The 16,669-nt window shown below is 42.0% G+C and overlaps 3 protein-coding genes across 4 annotated transcripts in view; 2 read left to right on the top strand and 1 right to left on the bottom strand.

Annotated features, from left to right (window-relative positions):
- The window catches only part of LOC110516274 (gastrula zinc finger protein XlCGF26.1), a 158,126-nt gene that overhangs the window by 62,098 nt on the left and 79,359 nt on the right, over positions 1 to 16,669 (bottom strand). The gene's annotated exons all lie outside the window — the stretch shown is intronic.
- Positions 1 to 16,669, top strand: part of LOC110528866 (gastrula zinc finger protein XlCGF17.1-like) — a 212,827-nt gene that overhangs the window by 155,793 nt on the left and 40,365 nt on the right. The window lies entirely within an intron of this gene.
- LOC118948157 (oocyte zinc finger protein XlCOF6.1-like) lies at positions 3,246 to 10,536 on the top strand. The gene is made up of 2 exons (XM_036973129.1): positions 3,246 to 3,388; positions 7,765 to 10,536. Exons 1-2 carry the CDS (start codon positions 3,286 to 3,288, stop codon positions 8,997 to 8,999), a joined length of 1,338 nt encoding a protein of 445 aa, XP_036829024.1. The 5' UTR covers positions 3,246 to 3,285; the 3' UTR covers positions 9,000 to 10,536.

The raw sequence follows: 16,669 nt of genomic DNA, 5'->3' as shown, positions 1-16,669 counted from the left end.
CATTTTCCCTGACACCCAAAAGTTCTCCTTACATTTTGAATGATCAGCAGGACAGAATTTTTTTTTAATTCGCGCATCCCTACTGCATCTGATTTGGCGGACTCACCAAACACAAATACTTTATTTTTAAATTATGGATTTTTGATTATGAGTTTTGATGTCGTTGTTCCCCCTCCCCTTTTCCGCAAAGGAAATTTATTTTCTTCTACAGTTTATTAACCTTACAGTAGGTGGCGGCAGACACGTTATATTTGTGTAAATGTCAGTATACCAGAGAATAAGAATACGATGATGCTGTTGAACATGTCGTAATTGGGAACAGGAAGTTTCGGGTCGAAACGACAGAGCTGTGTTGTTGTGTCGATAGTGGTTGTGTCCGTTTCTAATGTATCATTGTAGGTATGTAATAGCATGTTTAAACTTTCTAATGCCGAGAGAATATATAACATACTAGGTAACAAATCCGTCAAGGTATTATCACGTTTGGTAAAGGTTTTAATTGTATGTGTTATTTTGTGGTCAAACCGAGTGAGTGAAGAACGTGTTAAAAAAATATTTTACAAGTCACATAACTAGACTTTGGCTTGATCTGACTGTATGTACAAAATTTCGTCAAAGTCATTTCATAAAGATTCCACTTATTTGAGGTCGTTTTGTGTAAAAGGTCGTTTTGTGTAAAATGTTGTTTATTAGCTGGTAAATAGTCTCGTCCAAACCATCCTGGTCTCGCGAGTTTACATACCCTGTTTCGTTAATGTAAGCTCCGGAGATCAGGGTGGTTCGTACGACGCAAGTCAAAAGGCGGCAACGGTTTCGGTTGTCTTTCAAGGAGTTTGCTCGTGGTGAAATGGTGACATCAGGCTGCGTGATGGAGTGTCAAAATAGAGGGAAGCTAACTGAAGTTATCCTTCACCATTTGGAGAGAGAGGCCAACTGCATGGAATGGCGTCGATTAATGCAAATGAATCGGAGCACGTATCAAACTCATTCCATGGAGGACCAAGGGTCTGCGGGTTTTCGCTCCACCCTTGTACTTGATTAATGAATTAAGGTCACCAATTAGAAATCTCATCTGATTGTATAAGTTTTAATTGAAATGGGGGGGAAGGAACCGAGGAGAGTCGGCCCTCAATGGATTGAGTTTGACACCCCTGAAACAATGGAAATGGAGAGTTTGAGAATGCGATCAATGTGGGGGACAGTTCTGATGATATGGAGTGGGAGGATGAGGATGAATGTGGAGGACAGAGATATTGATACTGGAAGCAGAGGCGCATGTGTAACAGTATAATTTCAAACCGTCCCCTCGCCCATACCCGGGCGCGAACCAGGGACCTTCTGCACACATCAACAGTCACCCTCGAAGCATCGTTACCCAGCGCTCCACAAAAGCCGCGGCCCTTGCAGAGCAAGGTCTCAGTGACGTCACTGATTGAAACGCTATTTAGCGCCCACGCTAACTAAGCTAGCCGTTTCACATCCGTTACACATGTAGTATAGAAACTCCAGAGGCCCACGGTAGGGAGCTAGAATAATAATGTGTTAGTTAGAGTGGAAAGTTGGGAGGTGTTTGAGGAGACCACAGGGCCCCATTTACACCCTGATTAACCAAGGCCATAAAAAGAGGTGTAGTTAAACTGGGACGTAGCCGTGTAAATTAGAACTTGTTCTGAAGGAGCCTACCTGGTTAAATAAAGGTGAAATAAAACATTGAAAGTGGTAGATTGTTAATATCTTGTGCTGGTCAGGTTCAGCAAGGGAAGATTCTTCAAATGGAAAATCATAATGGGACGAAGCTCAGAAGCCATGACCCTGGAGCTGATGCTACATTGAAGGGAGTAATAGTCTCTGAGGTCCCAATATCTATGTCCATGGATGATATTGTTAAAGAACATGTGAAGGGAGACAGAGTGGTTGAATCCTTAAGGTTGATCAGCAGGAAAGAGGGTTAAAGAAGTGAAAGCTTATCAGTGCTGTTGAGGTGTTAGAAGGTTTTGTCTGGAAAAGTACAGAATAGGATTCCTTAGATTCACTGTCAGAGATTTTGACCCAGCCTCATTAATAAACCAATCAACTGTATTTATAAAGCCCTTCATATATCAGCGGATGTCACAAAGTGCTGTACAGAAACCCAGCCTAAAACCCCAAACAGGAAGCAATGCAGGTGTAGAAGCACAATGGCTAGGAAAAACTCCCTAGAAAGGCCAGAACCAAGGAAGAAACGTTGAGAGGAACCAGGCTATGAGGGATGGCCAGTCCTCTTCTGGCTGTGCTGGGTAGAGATTATAACAGAACATTGCCAATATGTTCAAAAGTTCATAGATGACCAGCATTGTCAAATAATAATAATCACAGTGGTTGTCGAGGGTGCGACAGGTCAGCCCCTCAGGAGTAAATTTCAGTTGGCTTTTCATAGCCGATCATTATGAGTATCTCTACCGCTCGTGCTGTCTCTAGAGAGTTGAAAACAGCAGGTCTGGGACAGGTAGCACGTCTGGTGAACAGGTCAGGGTTCCATAGCAGAACAGTTGAAACTGGAGCAGCAACAGTGAATCATCACAGTGTTTTTAAATGCCAAAGAATGGGACATGTAGCTGTTGAGTGAAAAGATGTGCCAAGTGTGTTGGGGAACATGATTACAGTGAATGTTGGAGCATTGTGACGGTGAAGTGTTGCAATTGTGCGAAGGACACAGAGAGCAGCATATGGTGGATGCCAGGTGCAGAGAGATGCTCAGATATAGAATCCGTCATGATGTATCATATGCAGAGGCTGTAAGACAGACTGGTGGAACTACAGTGCAGACTGATGGAGCTTAATACAGTGAAGACAAGGTTATTCATAAAATAGTACATAGTGCTGCCTGAAACATACTGTGATCTTGTACTAAATGGTTGTCTAGTCATTTATACATTTATGTGAATTTAGGAAATCTACTATAGATTAAGTGTATTTATGTTGTGCAATTTAAAATGTGTACTTTGTGTCTAATGTGAATGAATGTTTTGTCAAGGATTATCTACCTGATCTACTGAAATGAGATAATTGAACATTAAAAAATAGAAAATATTTTTACAGAATAAAGTGCCAGAACTGTCAAGAAAATAACTTTTGTGTCCGTTTGTCTTTATTACTACAGACCGACTCAGATTAAGTCTGAGGCCGGCAACATCAACAGTGAGGACAAACCCAGCCTGTCTCTCTCCTTCCACACTGAGTAGAAACCTACAGTCACTGGGTCCTGATTGTGACAGTGGAGCCCAGTTTGCTCTGCAGGATCCAGAGATGGAATCAGTGAAGCTAGAAGACTGCAGTCAAACACTGGAGCTGAATGTCAACATTAAAGATGAAGAAGAGGAGGAGAAGATTAGGACAACTGTTAGTCATGGTAAGAGCTGGTTCTATCTATAAGTTATCTTCATATATTAGACCTCCATAAGTTATGACCAGTCTATTGCTAGGTTGAATTCTGTAATTCTGACATCACACATCCCTGAATAACTCAAGACTTCACAGCGAAGCAAAAACTATTTAAACTTGTAACGCCTGCCTTTGCCCACACATTGTCTCAAGAACGTTGAAAATGTTTAATACCCTCAATCACCAAGTTAGGCATACCTCATTTCAAAATAGGCCATGGCATCATCACTGTCGATATTGAATTATAATTTGTTTGCTGCACAGAATATCAGATCTCAACAACGATTGGAGAAGTGTTAACAATAACCAGTAGACTACCACATCCTGATGATTTATATCTGATGCATATATATTTAATATTTTATAGATAAATTTGTAGGAACATCTCAAGGATGATCAATGGAAACAGGATGCACCTGAGTTAATTTCAAAAGTTTGGGGTCACTTAACACCAGTCTCAACGTCAACAACGAAGAGGCGACTCCGGGATGCTGGCCTTCTAGGCAGAGTTGCAAAGGCCAGTTTTATTGCTTCTTTAGTCAGAACCACAGTTTTTAGCTGTACTAACATACATTTAGAAAGGTTTTCTAATGATGAATTAGCCTTTTAAAATGATCAACTTGGATTAGCTAACACAACATGCCATTGGATCACAGGAGTGATGGTTGCTGATAATGGGCCTCTGTACGCCTATGTAGATATTCCATAAAATATCTGCCGTTTCCAGCTACAATAGTCATTTACAACAATAACAATGTCTTCACTGTATTTCTGATCAATTTGATGTTATTTTAATGGACAATCAATGTGCTTTTCTTTCAAAACAAGGACATTTCTAAGTAACCCCAAACTTTTGAATTTATTCATTTATTTCACCACTAATGGTAGTGTATTTATTTTATTTTTATTTTTTTACCTTTATTTTATGTCTAAACCTGTTTTCGCTTTGTCATTATGGGGTATATAACATAACAATGTGGAAAAAGTCAAGTGGTCTGAATACTTTCCATTTCTCCCATTTTGGTACGTTACAGCCTTATTCTAAAATTGATGACATGTTTTTCCTCGTCAATCTACACACAATATCCCATAATGACATCACAATACCCCATAATGACATCACAATACCCCATAATGACACCACAATACCCCATAATAACAAAGCCAAAACAGGTTTTTAGAAAGTCTTGCAAATGTAAAAAAATGAGATGATCCTTGACATGTTTCTACAACTTGGAGTCCACCTGTGGTAAATTCAATTGATTGGACATGATTTGGACAGGCACACACCTGTCTATGTCAGGTCCCACAGTTGACAGTGATTGTCAAAGTAAAAACCAAGTCATGAGGTGGAAGGATTTGTCCGTAGAGCTCCGAGACAGGATTGTGTCGGCACAGATCTGGGGACCGGTACCGAAACATTTCTGCTGCATTAAATGTCCCCAAGAACACAGAGGCCTCCATCATTCTTCAATGGAAGAAGTTTGGAACCACCAAGACTCTTCCTAGAGCGGGCCACCCGGCCAAACTGAGCAATCGGGGGAGAAGGGCCTTGGTCAGGGAGGTGGCCAAGAACCCGATGGTTCTTCTCTGTCAGAGCTCCAGAGTTCCTCTATGGAGATGAGAGAATCTTCCAGAAGGACAACCATCTCTGCAGGACTCCACTAAATCAGGCCTTTATGGCAGAGTGCCCAGACAGAAGCCACTCATCAGTAAAAGGCACATGACAGTCCGCTTGGAGTTTGTCAAAAGGCATCTAAAGGATTCTGACCATGAGAAACAAGATTCTCTGGTCTGATGAAACCAAGATTGAACTCTTTGGCCTGAATGCCAAGTGTCATGTCTGGAGCAAACCTGGCACCATCCCTACAGTGAAGCATAGTGGTGGCAGCAGCATGCTGTGGGGATATTTTTCAGCGGCAGGGACTGGGTGACTAGTCAGGATCAAGGGATAGATGAACGTAGCAAAGTATAGAGAGATCATTGATGAAAACCTACTTGAGAGCGCTCGGGACCTCAGACTGGGGTGAAGGTTCACCTTCCAACAGGACAACGACACGAAGCACACAGCCAAGACAACGTGGGAGTGGCTTCGGTACAAGTCTCTGAATGTCATTGAGTGGCCAAGCCAGAGCCTGGACTTGAACCCGATCAAACATCTCTGGAGAGACCTGAAAATAGTTTTGCAGAGACGCTCCCCATCCAACCTGGCAGAGCTTGAGAGAATCTGCAGAGAAGAATGGGAGAAACTCCCCAAATACAAGTGTGCCAAGCTTGTAGCTTCATACCCAACAAGACTCAAGGCTGTAATCGTATTGTGTGTAGAGCGATGAGAAAAAAAAACACAACTTAATCAATTTTAGAATAAAGCTGTAATGTAACAAAATGTGGAAAAAGTCAAGTGGTCTGAATACTTTATGAATGCATTGTAGATGTTATTTCATGCTACTGAGACTTGTATGGGTGACAACAGTATTGTCAGCATTTGTTTTATTCACTGGGCTATCTGGAGTGCTCAGAGAGCAGACTAAAGAAGTGGAGTAGACAAACTGCCAGTGTTTTAAAGTTATATGAAATGAGTCTGTATAGTTACTAACCCTGGTGATGTTGAGTGGAGGATGATATAGCTCATCATTTTCACGACTTTTTCCTCTTTTTAGTGTTTGACTCCTACCCAGTATTAGAATAGTTTTATTCCCATTCCCATACAGCCTACTGAAATGAATACATACACTACCGTTGAAAAGTTTAGGGTCACTAGGGATGTTATTTTAATGGACAAAAACCTGAGATAAAAATCCAACCAGGAAGTGGGAAATCTGAATTTGGTCTATATTCAACTCGGCTCCTATTGACGATACAGTGGGATATTGGTAATGTTGCACTTCCTACGGCTTCCACTAGATGTCAACAGTCTTTAGAACTTTGTCTGACGCTTCTACTGTGAAGTGGCACTGAAGGAGAGTGGAAAGAGTCAGAGGTCTGCCAGCAGCCACGAGCTGACCATGCCCGTTCACATGAGAGTATGCACCAGTTCCATTTGCTTTTCTGAAGACAAAGGAATTCTCCGGTTGGAACATTATTGAAGAATTATGTTAAAAACATCCTAAAGATTGATTCAATACATTGTTTGACATGTTTCTACTGACTGTTATGGAACTTTTTGATATTTTGTCTGCTGTTAGTGAATTCGCTTCGTGACTTTGGATTTGTTTACCAAACGCGCTAACAAAAGTAACTATTTGGACATAAATGATGGACATTACCGAACAAAACTAACATTTCTTGTGGGAGTCCTGGGAGTGCATTCCGACGAAGATCAGCAAAGGTAAGTGAAGATTTATAATGCTATTTATTTTGTTGACTGCTTAATATGGCGGTTATATTTGTGTCTTGATGGGCTCTGAGCGCCGACTCAGATTATTGCATGGTTTAATTTTTCCGTAAAGCTTTTTTGAAATCTGACACAGCGGTTGCATTAAGGAGAAGTGCATCTAAAATTTTGCATAACAGTTGTATCTTTTAGTAATGTTTATTATGAGTATTCCTGTAAATTGATGTGGCTCTCGTAAGGCGACAATGTAAACTCAGATTTTTGGATATAAATATGAACTTTACCGAACAAAACATGCATGTATTGTGGAACATGAAGTCCTATGAGTGTCATCTGATGAAGATCATTAAAGGTTAGTGATTAATTTGATCTATATTTCTGCTTTTTGTGAATCCTCTCTTTGGCTGGATTAATGGCTGTGTTATTCTGTGAATAGGCACTCACCTAACATAATCGTTTGGTTTGCTATCGGCGTAAAGCCTTTTTGAAATCGGAGACTGTGGATGGATTTACAACGAGTGTATCTTTAAAATGGTGTAAAATACATGTATGTTTAATTATGGGATTTCTGTTGTTTTTAACTTGGCACCCTGCAGTTTCACTGGCTGTTGAAGAGGTGGGATGCTACCGTATCACGTACCCTAGAGAGGTTAACTGCCTTGTTCAGGGGCAGAACGGCAGATTTTTACCTTGTCAGCTCGAGGATTCGATCTTGCAACCTTTCGGTTGCTCTAACCACTAGGCTACCTGTCACCCGTTATGGCCAGAAGAGGACTGATCACCGCTCTGAGCCTGGTTCCTCTCTAGGTTTCTTCCTAGGTTCCTGCTTTCTAGGGATTTTTTTGTGGCCACTGTGCTTCTACATCTGCATTGCTTGCTCTTTGGGGATTTTAGGCTGGGTTTCTGTTAGGCACTTTATGAAAACTACTGATGTAAAATGGGCTTCATAAAATACATTTGAATGACACGTATATCACACCAACTGACTGGTTCTTTTGATATTCACACAGGATACCACGTTGAGACATTCTCTACACCCAGAGAGCAACAGCAGGAAGATCAGAGAGCTAAGAGGTCTCATCACTGCCCACATTGTGAAGAGATTTTCCCATTTCTATCAAAGCTAAAAATACACCTAAAAATGCACACAGGTGAGAAGCCATACTCCTGCTCAGACTGTGGAAAATGCTTCACAACATCAACTGATCTAAAACTTCATCAGAGAACACACACCGGAGAGAAGCCTTACTCCTGCTCTGACTGTGGGGCGAGTTTCTCTCATCTGGGCACCTTAAAAACACACCAACGTATACACACAGGAGAGAAGCCTTACTCCTGCTCTGACTGTGGAAAATGCTTCACAACATCAACTGATCTAAAAGTTCATCAGAGAACACACACAGGAGAGAAGCCTTACTCCTGCTCTGACTGTGGAAAATGCTTCACAACGTCAACTTATCTAAAAGTTCATCAGAGAACACACACAGGAGAGAAGCCTTATTCCTGCTCTGACTGCGGAAAAAAATTTAAAACATCAAAAGAGCTAAAGGTTCATCAGAGAACACACACAGGAGAGAAGCCTTTCTTCTGCTCTGACTGTGGGGCGAGTTTCTCTCATCTGGGCACCTTAAAAACACACCAACGTATACACACAGGAGAGAAGCCTTACTCCTGCTCTGACTGTGGAACTAGTTTCTCTCAACTTTCCCACTTGAAATCACATGAACGTAAACACACAGGAGAGAAGCCTTACATCTGCTCTGACTGTGGAAAATGCTTCAAAACATCAACTGAGCTAAAAGTTCACCAGCGAACACACACAGGAGAGAAGCCGTACTACTGCTCTGACTGTGGAACTAGTTTCTCTAAATTTTCCCACTTAAAAACACATGAACGTATACATACAGGAGAGAAGCCTTACGTCTGCTCTGACTGTGTGGCGAGTTTCTCTCATCTGGGCACCTTAAAAACACACCAACTTATACACACAGGAGAGAAGCCTTACGTCTGCTCTGACTGTGGAAAATGCTTCACAACATCAACTCATCTAAAAGTTCATCAGAGAACACACACAGGAGAGAAGCCGTATTACTGCTCTGACTGTGGAACTAGTTTCTCTCAACTTTCCCACTTAAAATCACATGAACGTATACACACAGGAGAGAAGCCCTATTACTGCTCTGACTGTGGAAAACGTTTTAAAACATCAACTGAGCTAAAAGTTCATCAGAGAACACACACATGAGAGATGCCTGCTTACGTCTTGTCTGATTATTGGGTGAGTTTCTCTCACCATAGCAACTTAACACACCAATGTATACATACACACAGGGGAGAAGCCTTACTCTGTGGAGAGGTGGGCTTGTAAGTCAAACGTCTAGCCAAAGGCTGCGTGTTTGAATCTCATCAGAGAGGACTTTAGCATTTTAACTAATTAGCAACTTTGCAACTTCTTACTAATTTTTTAGCTATGTCAGCATGTTAGCTAACCTTTTCCCTAAACCCATTTAACTCTACCTTAAACCCCTCACCCCTAACCTAGCAACAACAAATTGGAATTCGTAACATATCATACATATTACAAGTTTGTAACATATTGTATGAATAGCAATGCGTAAAATAACATACAAATCGTATTATACTGAACAACAATCTAAACGCAACAATTTCAAAGATTTACAGTTTGTATAAGGAAATCAGTCAATTGAAATAAATGAGGCCCCAATCTATGGATTTCACATGACTGGGCAGGGGCTCAGGCATAGGCCCACTTGGGAGCCAGGCCCAGCCAATCAGCACGAATTTATCCCCACAAAAGGTCTTTATTACAGACAGAAATACAACTCAGCCCCCTCCCAGACAATCCTGCAGGTGAAGAGGTACTGGGCTGCCGTGGTTACATGTGATCTGCAGTTGTGAGGCCGGTTGGATGTCCTGCCAAATTCTCTAAAAGGACGTTAGAGGTGGCTTATGGTAGAGATATAAATATTGAGTTCTCCGGCACCAGCTCGGGTGGACATTCCTGCATTCATCATGACAATTGCACATCCCCTGAACTTGAGACATCTGTGACATTGTGTTGTGTGGCCTTTTATTGTCCCCCTGCACAAGGTGCACTTGTGTAATGATAATGCTGTTTTATCAGCATATTGATATGCCACACCTGTCAAGTGGATGGATTATTTTGACAAAGGCTGAAATGCTCATGAACAGGGATGTAAACAAAGTTGTGCACAACATTTGAGAGACGTTAGCTGACGTTGATGGATTGATGGATTTTTTTTTATTTCAGCTCATGAAACCAACACTTTATGTTTAGTTTATATTTTAGTTCAGTTTTTCAGGGAAACAAAGGTTCAATAACATACTAAATGGATGTTTTTTTGTATAATAGAATACGTTTTGCTCTGAGACCAGGTTGTCCCTCGGCAGTATTCTGTGGGAAGGAGCTATTTTACAATGTTTTACATTTATTTATTGAACCTTTGTTTAACTAGGCAAGTCAGTTAAGAACAAATTCTTATTTACAATGATGGCCTAGGAACAGTGGGTTAACTGCCTTGTTCAGAGTGTGATGATCACTTTTCACCATTAGTTTGGTGGGGATTGTTATTCAACTTAATTTAATGATACACAGCTTATGAAATGAATACATGTGCTTATTAATTGTCTTTAAAACTAGATTAGTTATTTTAGTTACTGATCATGAATGTGTTTGGATAACTGCATTGAAGCAAACTTTATTGATCTGCCAATGAAAAATAAAGTTACATGAATATGTACTGGTCAACCTCTTCTTCTCTTTAGTATTCAGTTCTTCATATTAGATCTGACAGTATGAATGGTTCTTATGGGCTGAGTGCCTGGAGTGTTTTTGTATGACTACAGTCAGGAGTTCTCTCTGACCCTGTGACCCTTGTATTCAGTTCTTCATATTAGATATGACAGTATGACAGTAGGACAGAGAAGTGCGTAGATTGGGCTGAGAGGTTGCTTGACCTCCTGTAGCAGTGGGACGGCCATGAGACCAGAGGTAGCAGAACTAAGTGCTCGGGTTGGGATCCAGGGTTTGAGCCTGAAGGTAGAGATGGGGCAGTTCTTCTTGCTGCACCGTAAGTAAACACCATTGTCTTGTAGTGGATGTGAGATTCGACTGGAAGCCAGTGGAATGTACGGAGGAGCAGGGTGACATGGGGGATCTTGGGAAGGTTAAACACCCAGACGGACTGCAGTGTTCTAGATAAGTTCAGAGGAGACCCATCATTCAGGGCAGGTGAGCCACCTGTTTTGAGCCCAGCAGTTTTAGCGATAAAACAGTGTGAAATAAATTATTTGTTTGCAAACAATGTAAAAAAAAACATATAATTGAGTTATTAACAAAGCTGCATACAAACATGGACTCTTTTTTGTTTTCTTGAGTAAGGCCGTGATTGGCTCAGTGTTCTGTCTTTCATGGGGACAATACGTCACTGCCAGGTCTACTTGAAAATTCAAGCCCCTTCGGTGCTGCGATAGAGTTACATTAGAAGATCCCATCCAAGAAGTCTCACGCTCATTGTCCACAGATAAAATGACATCAAATCATGTGATATCTACAGTCGCTTTGATTGGACTGATCATGTCAACATCATTCTTTCAAAATCTGAGCTAGCAGTCATCATCATGAATCAAGTTGACAATCTACTGGCAAATCCTTTTTAATCTTTGTGATATCAAGAGAAATATGAGAAATTATAGATAAAATGTATTGGTTTTCATCAGCCATTGGACACAAACATTACACAACAAATTGCAAATTCAACAATGAGTGGTTTGGTAGGAGTCAGTGGCTAACTGCAAGCATTGCAAAGCAATCATTAGCCTACAATTCATTGGAGTGTCTCTGTGGTCTCAAGTCTTAAGACTAAGGGGCTCTTTTCCTAGTTTAAAAATGTAAACATTCAACATTGGCCGTGCTGTCGATGAAGCTTGATTTGTGCCGCGCTCAAAACAACATAACTCAGTACTTCAAAATCTGACTTGAGTGAGTTCAATACAACTGGGAACTCAGAGAGAAACAAGCTACGACTGAGAAAATAAGTTTTGAACTTTCATCCAAATCCCAATTGTAAATTGGGAACTCGGGCCTCTTTCTTCAGCTATGACCTGAAGATCACTGACGCCATCATTTTTTCCCCTGAGTTCCCAGTTGTCTTGAAAGCACCATAAATCCAGAGAATGACAGACTTTGATGACAAAATATATCCAGGTAACTGATGTGAAATGGCTAGCTAGTTAGCGATGGTGCTCGCTAAATAGCGTTTTAATCGGTGACGTCACTTGCTCTGAGACCTTGAAGTACTGGTTCCCCGTGGCTTTTGTGGAGCGATGGGTGCTTCGTGGGTGACTGTTGTTGATGTGTGCAGAGGGTCCCTGGTTCGCACCCGGGTAGGGGCGAGGGGACTGATCAAATTCTGAAAGAGCTGCAAAACCTGGACCCGTACAAATCAGCTGGGCTTGACAATCTGGACCCTCTATTTCTGAAACTATCCGCCGCCATTGTCGCAACCCCTATTACCAGCCTGTTCAACCTCTCTTTCATATCGTCTGAGATCCCCAAGGATTGGAAAGCTGCCGCAGTCATCCCCCTCTTCAAAGGGGGAGACACCCTGGACCCAAACTGTTACAGACCTATATCCATCCTGCCCTGCCTATCTAAGGTCTTCGAAAGCCAAGTCAACAAACAGGTCACTGACCATCTCGAATCCCACCGTACCTTCTCCGCTGTGCAATCTGGTTTCCGAGCCGGTCACGGGTGCACCTCAGCCACGCTCAAGGTACTAAACGATATCAAAACCGCCATCGATAAAAGACAGTACTGTGCAGCCGTCTTCATCGACCTTGCCAAGGCTTTCGACTCTGTCAATCACCATATTCTTATCAGCAGACTCAGTAGCCTCGGTTTTTCGGATGACTGCCTTGCCTGGTTCACCAATTACATTGCAGACAGAGTTCAGTGTGTCAAATCGGAGGGCATGCTGTCCGGTCCTCTGGCAGTCTCTATGGGGGTGCCACAGGGTTCAATTCTCGGGCCGACTCTTTTCTCTGTATATATCAATGATGTTGCTCTTGCTGCGGGCGATTCCCTGATCCACCTCTACGCAGACGACACCATTCTATATACTGCCGGCCTTGGACACTGTGACACTGTGCTATCTAACCTCCAAACGAGCTTCAATGCCATACAACACTACTTCCGTGGCCTCCAACTGCTCTTAAACGCTAGTAAAACCAAATGCATGCTTTTCAACCGTTCGCTGCCTGCACCCGCACGCCTGACCAGCATCACCACCCTGGATGGTTCCGACCTTGAATATGTGGACATCTATAAGTACCTAGGTGTCTGGCTAGACTGTAAACTCTCCTTCCAGACTCATATCAAACATCTCCAATCGAAAATCAAATCAAGAGTCGGCTTTCTATTCCGCAACAAAGCCTCCTTCACTCACGCCGCCAAACTTACCCTAGTAAAACTGACTATCCTACCGATCCTCGACTTTGGCGATGTCATCTACAAAATTGCTTCCAACACTCTACTCAGCAAACTGGATTCAGTTTATCACAGTGCCATCCGTTTTGTCACTAAAGCACCTTATACCACCCACCACTGCGACTTGTACGCTCTAGTCGGCTGGCCCTCGCTACATATTCGTCGCCAGACCAACTGGCTCCAGGTCATCTACAAGTCCATGCTAGGTAAAGCTCCGCCTTATTTCAGTTCACTGGTCACGATGGCAACACCCATCCGTAGCACGCGCTCCAGCAGGTGTATCTCACTGATCATCCCTAAAGCCAACACCTCATTTGGCCGCCTTTCGTTCCAGTACTCTGCTGCCTGTGACTGGAACGAATTGCAAAAATCGCTGAAGTTGGAGACTTTTATCTCCCTCACCAACTTCAAACATCTGCTATCTGAGCAGCTAACCGATCGCTGCGGTTGTACATAGTCTATTGGTAAATAGCCCACCCATTTTCACCTACCTCATCCCCATACTGTTTTTATTTATTTACTTTTCTGCTCTTTTGCACACCAATATCTCTACCTGTACATGATCATCTGATCATTTATCACTCCAGTGTTAATCTGCAAAATTGTAATTATTCGCCTACCTCCTCATGCCTTTTGCACACAATGTATATAGACTCTTTTTTAAATTTTTTCTACTGTGTTATTGACTTGTTAATTGTTTACTCCATGTGTAACTCTGTGTTGTCTGTTCACACTGCTATGCTTTATCTTGGCCAGGTCGCAGTTGCAAATGAGAACTTGTTCTCAACTAGCCTACCTGGTTAAATAAAGGTGAAATAAAAATAAAATAAAATGATCAAAGTTATCAAATCAAATGTATTTATATAGCCCTTCGTACATCAGCTGATATCTCAAAGTGCTGTACAGAAACCCAGCCTAAAACCCCAAACAGCAAGCAATGCAGGTGTAGAAGCACGGTGGCTAGGAAAAACTCCCTAGAAAGGCCAAAACCTAGGAAGAAATCTAGAGAGGAACCAGGCTATGTGGGGTGGCCAGTCCTCTTCTGGCTGTGCCGGGTGGAGATTATAACAGAACATGGCCAAGATGTTCAAATGTTCATAAATGACCAGCATGGTCGTATAATAATAAGGCAGAACAGTTGAAACTGGAGCAGCAGCACGGTCAGATGGACTGGGGACAGCAAGGAGTCATCATGTCAGGTAGTCCTGGGACATGGTCCTAGGGCTCAGGTCCTCCGAGAGAGAGAAAAAAAGAGAGAATTAGAGAGAGCATATGTGGGGTGGCCAGTCCTCTTCTGGCTGTGCCGGGTGGAGATTATAACAGAACATGGCCAAGATGTTCAAATGTTCATAAATGATCAGCATGTTTGAATAATAAGAAGGCAGAACAGTTGAAACTGGAGCAGCAGCACGGCCAGGTGGACTGGGGACAGCAAGGAGTCATCATGTCAGGTAATCCTGGGGCATAGTCCTAGGGCTCAGGTCCTCCGAGAGAGAGAAGGGGAGAATTAGAGAACGCACACTTAGATTCACACAGGACACCGAATAGGACAGGAGAAGTACTCCAGATATAACAAACTGACCCTAGCCCCCCGACACATAAACTACTGCAGCATAAATACTGGAGGCTGAGACAGGAGGGGTCAGGAGACACTGTGGACCCATCCGAGGACACCCCCGGACAGGGCCAAACAGGAAGGATATAACCCCGCCCACTTTGCCAAAGCACAGCCCCCACACCAGTTATACGGTTACACCCACGAAGGACTGCCGCCCCACCTTCCTGTTCAAGTGATCACAACACAACAAGGTGAGTCCAAAAATGTCTTGTATGCTGCTGCATAAATGATGTAACATGCCAGGGAGATGTGTATACTGTAGCCTAGAAAGTAATAATAAGTAATAATAAGTCTGTAGTCTGTAGTGTAGTAACATGTTAGTAGCCCATGTGCCTCACCCTAATAATTTGGTCTATTTTCACCTCTTAATTTTTCCCACTGTTCTGACTTGGTGGTAGAGAAATGTAATCATTGAATATTGTAAGGGTTTTCATTGTCTGCTTATATGCCCCTTTATTTATCCTACGGTTCTGACTTGGCGTACAGGGAGAACACTGTAAAAACAGCCCATTTTCTGAATTCTGTCGTACATTTCAAAGTGCTGAACAAAGTTATATTGACTACGTCCGTTATAGCTCGCTCATTAATGTCTTAATCGAAATTACGGATTGCCTCTTATTCGCTTTTCGTCCCCTTATGCCATAGTTTGTACATCTCAATTGTCAGTAGTAACCACATTTCTGTAGTTAGAGGACCTACTTGCAGAACTGGTCTTTCTACTAGTCCTGACATGGTTTCGAGGCCTGTTCAGAAATCTTGCAACCATAAATGCACTGTGACAAAGGATGCTTTAATAGTGAATAAAATGTACTTCATAGCTTTCATTGTTAAGGTTATCAACAACTTGGATTGTGTAAAGCAGAAATACCAGGTTTAAAGTTATCTTGTAAACTGCAGCAGAGTTGTTGGGGGTAACAGATGTTACTGTCGGTATGGTTTTTGATAAGCTGGATAACCTGGGGGTGGATTGTCTCAGAAGAATATAAACCCCAATGTTTGCAAACACAGAAAGGGATCTATTGATATAGTTTAGTAGTAGTGCCTCATCAGAGAGGGAACATTTCAGTTGCTCTACAGTTCTGAAGCTGAATGTAATGATTATCAGTTCTTTACATGTGTACTAATATTCAGACACATTCAGTTGTTTCTATATTTATCTATAATTCAGGGTTTTCACACGGGGCTTCAAGTAAATAAATATTAGTGCCTGAAAAAAGTACTTGAAAGTCCTTGAATTTGACTTGCCACTGTACGACCCCTGATAATTCTTAATATGGTGTGAACGGGAAATACAATTTGTTTTCTGTGAGTGAAATAATACAGTGAAGACAAGGTTATTCATAAAATAGTACATAGTGCTGCCTGAAACATACTGCAATTTTGTACTAAATAATTTTTTTGTCATTTATGCATTTGTGAATTTAGGTCATCTACTATAGATTAAGTGCTCTTATGTTGTTCAATTTAAAATGTGTGCTTTGTGTCTAATGTGAATGAATGTTTTGTCAAGGATTATCTACCTGATCTACTGAAATGAGATGATTGATTAAGAAAAAAGTGGTTTGCTGATGTCAACGTTTTGAAGAAAGTGCTCCGTGGGTGGTGGGGTTGTGGTATGGGCAGGTTTAAAGCTACGGATAACAAACACGATTGATTTTTATCGAGACGGGATTCTGAGGCACATTGTCATGCCATTCATCCACCGCCATCACCTCATGCTTCAGCATGATAATGCACGGCCCCATGTCGCAAGGATCTGTACACAATT

Source organism: Oncorhynchus mykiss, unplaced genomic scaffold, assembly GCF_013265735.2.
Source record: "Oncorhynchus mykiss isolate Arlee unplaced genomic scaffold, USDA_OmykA_1.1 un_scaffold_222, whole genome shotgun sequence".
Lineage (NCBI taxonomy): Eukaryota > Metazoa > Chordata > Actinopteri > Salmoniformes > Salmonidae > Oncorhynchus > Oncorhynchus mykiss.
Note: the sequence above shows the minus strand (reverse complement) of the source record. Positions and strands in the feature narration are given on the sequence as shown.

Excerpts from the sequence above, each read along its gene's own strand:
- LOC118948157 (XM_036973129.1), top strand. The coding sequence starts at position 3,286 with ATGGAATCAGTGAAGCTAGAAGACTGCAGTCAAACACTGGAGCTGAAT. Across the intron at positions 3,389-7,764 it reads TAGGACAACTGTTAGTCATG|GATACCACGTTGAGACATTC; the intron begins GTAAGAGCTGGT and ends ATATTCACACAG.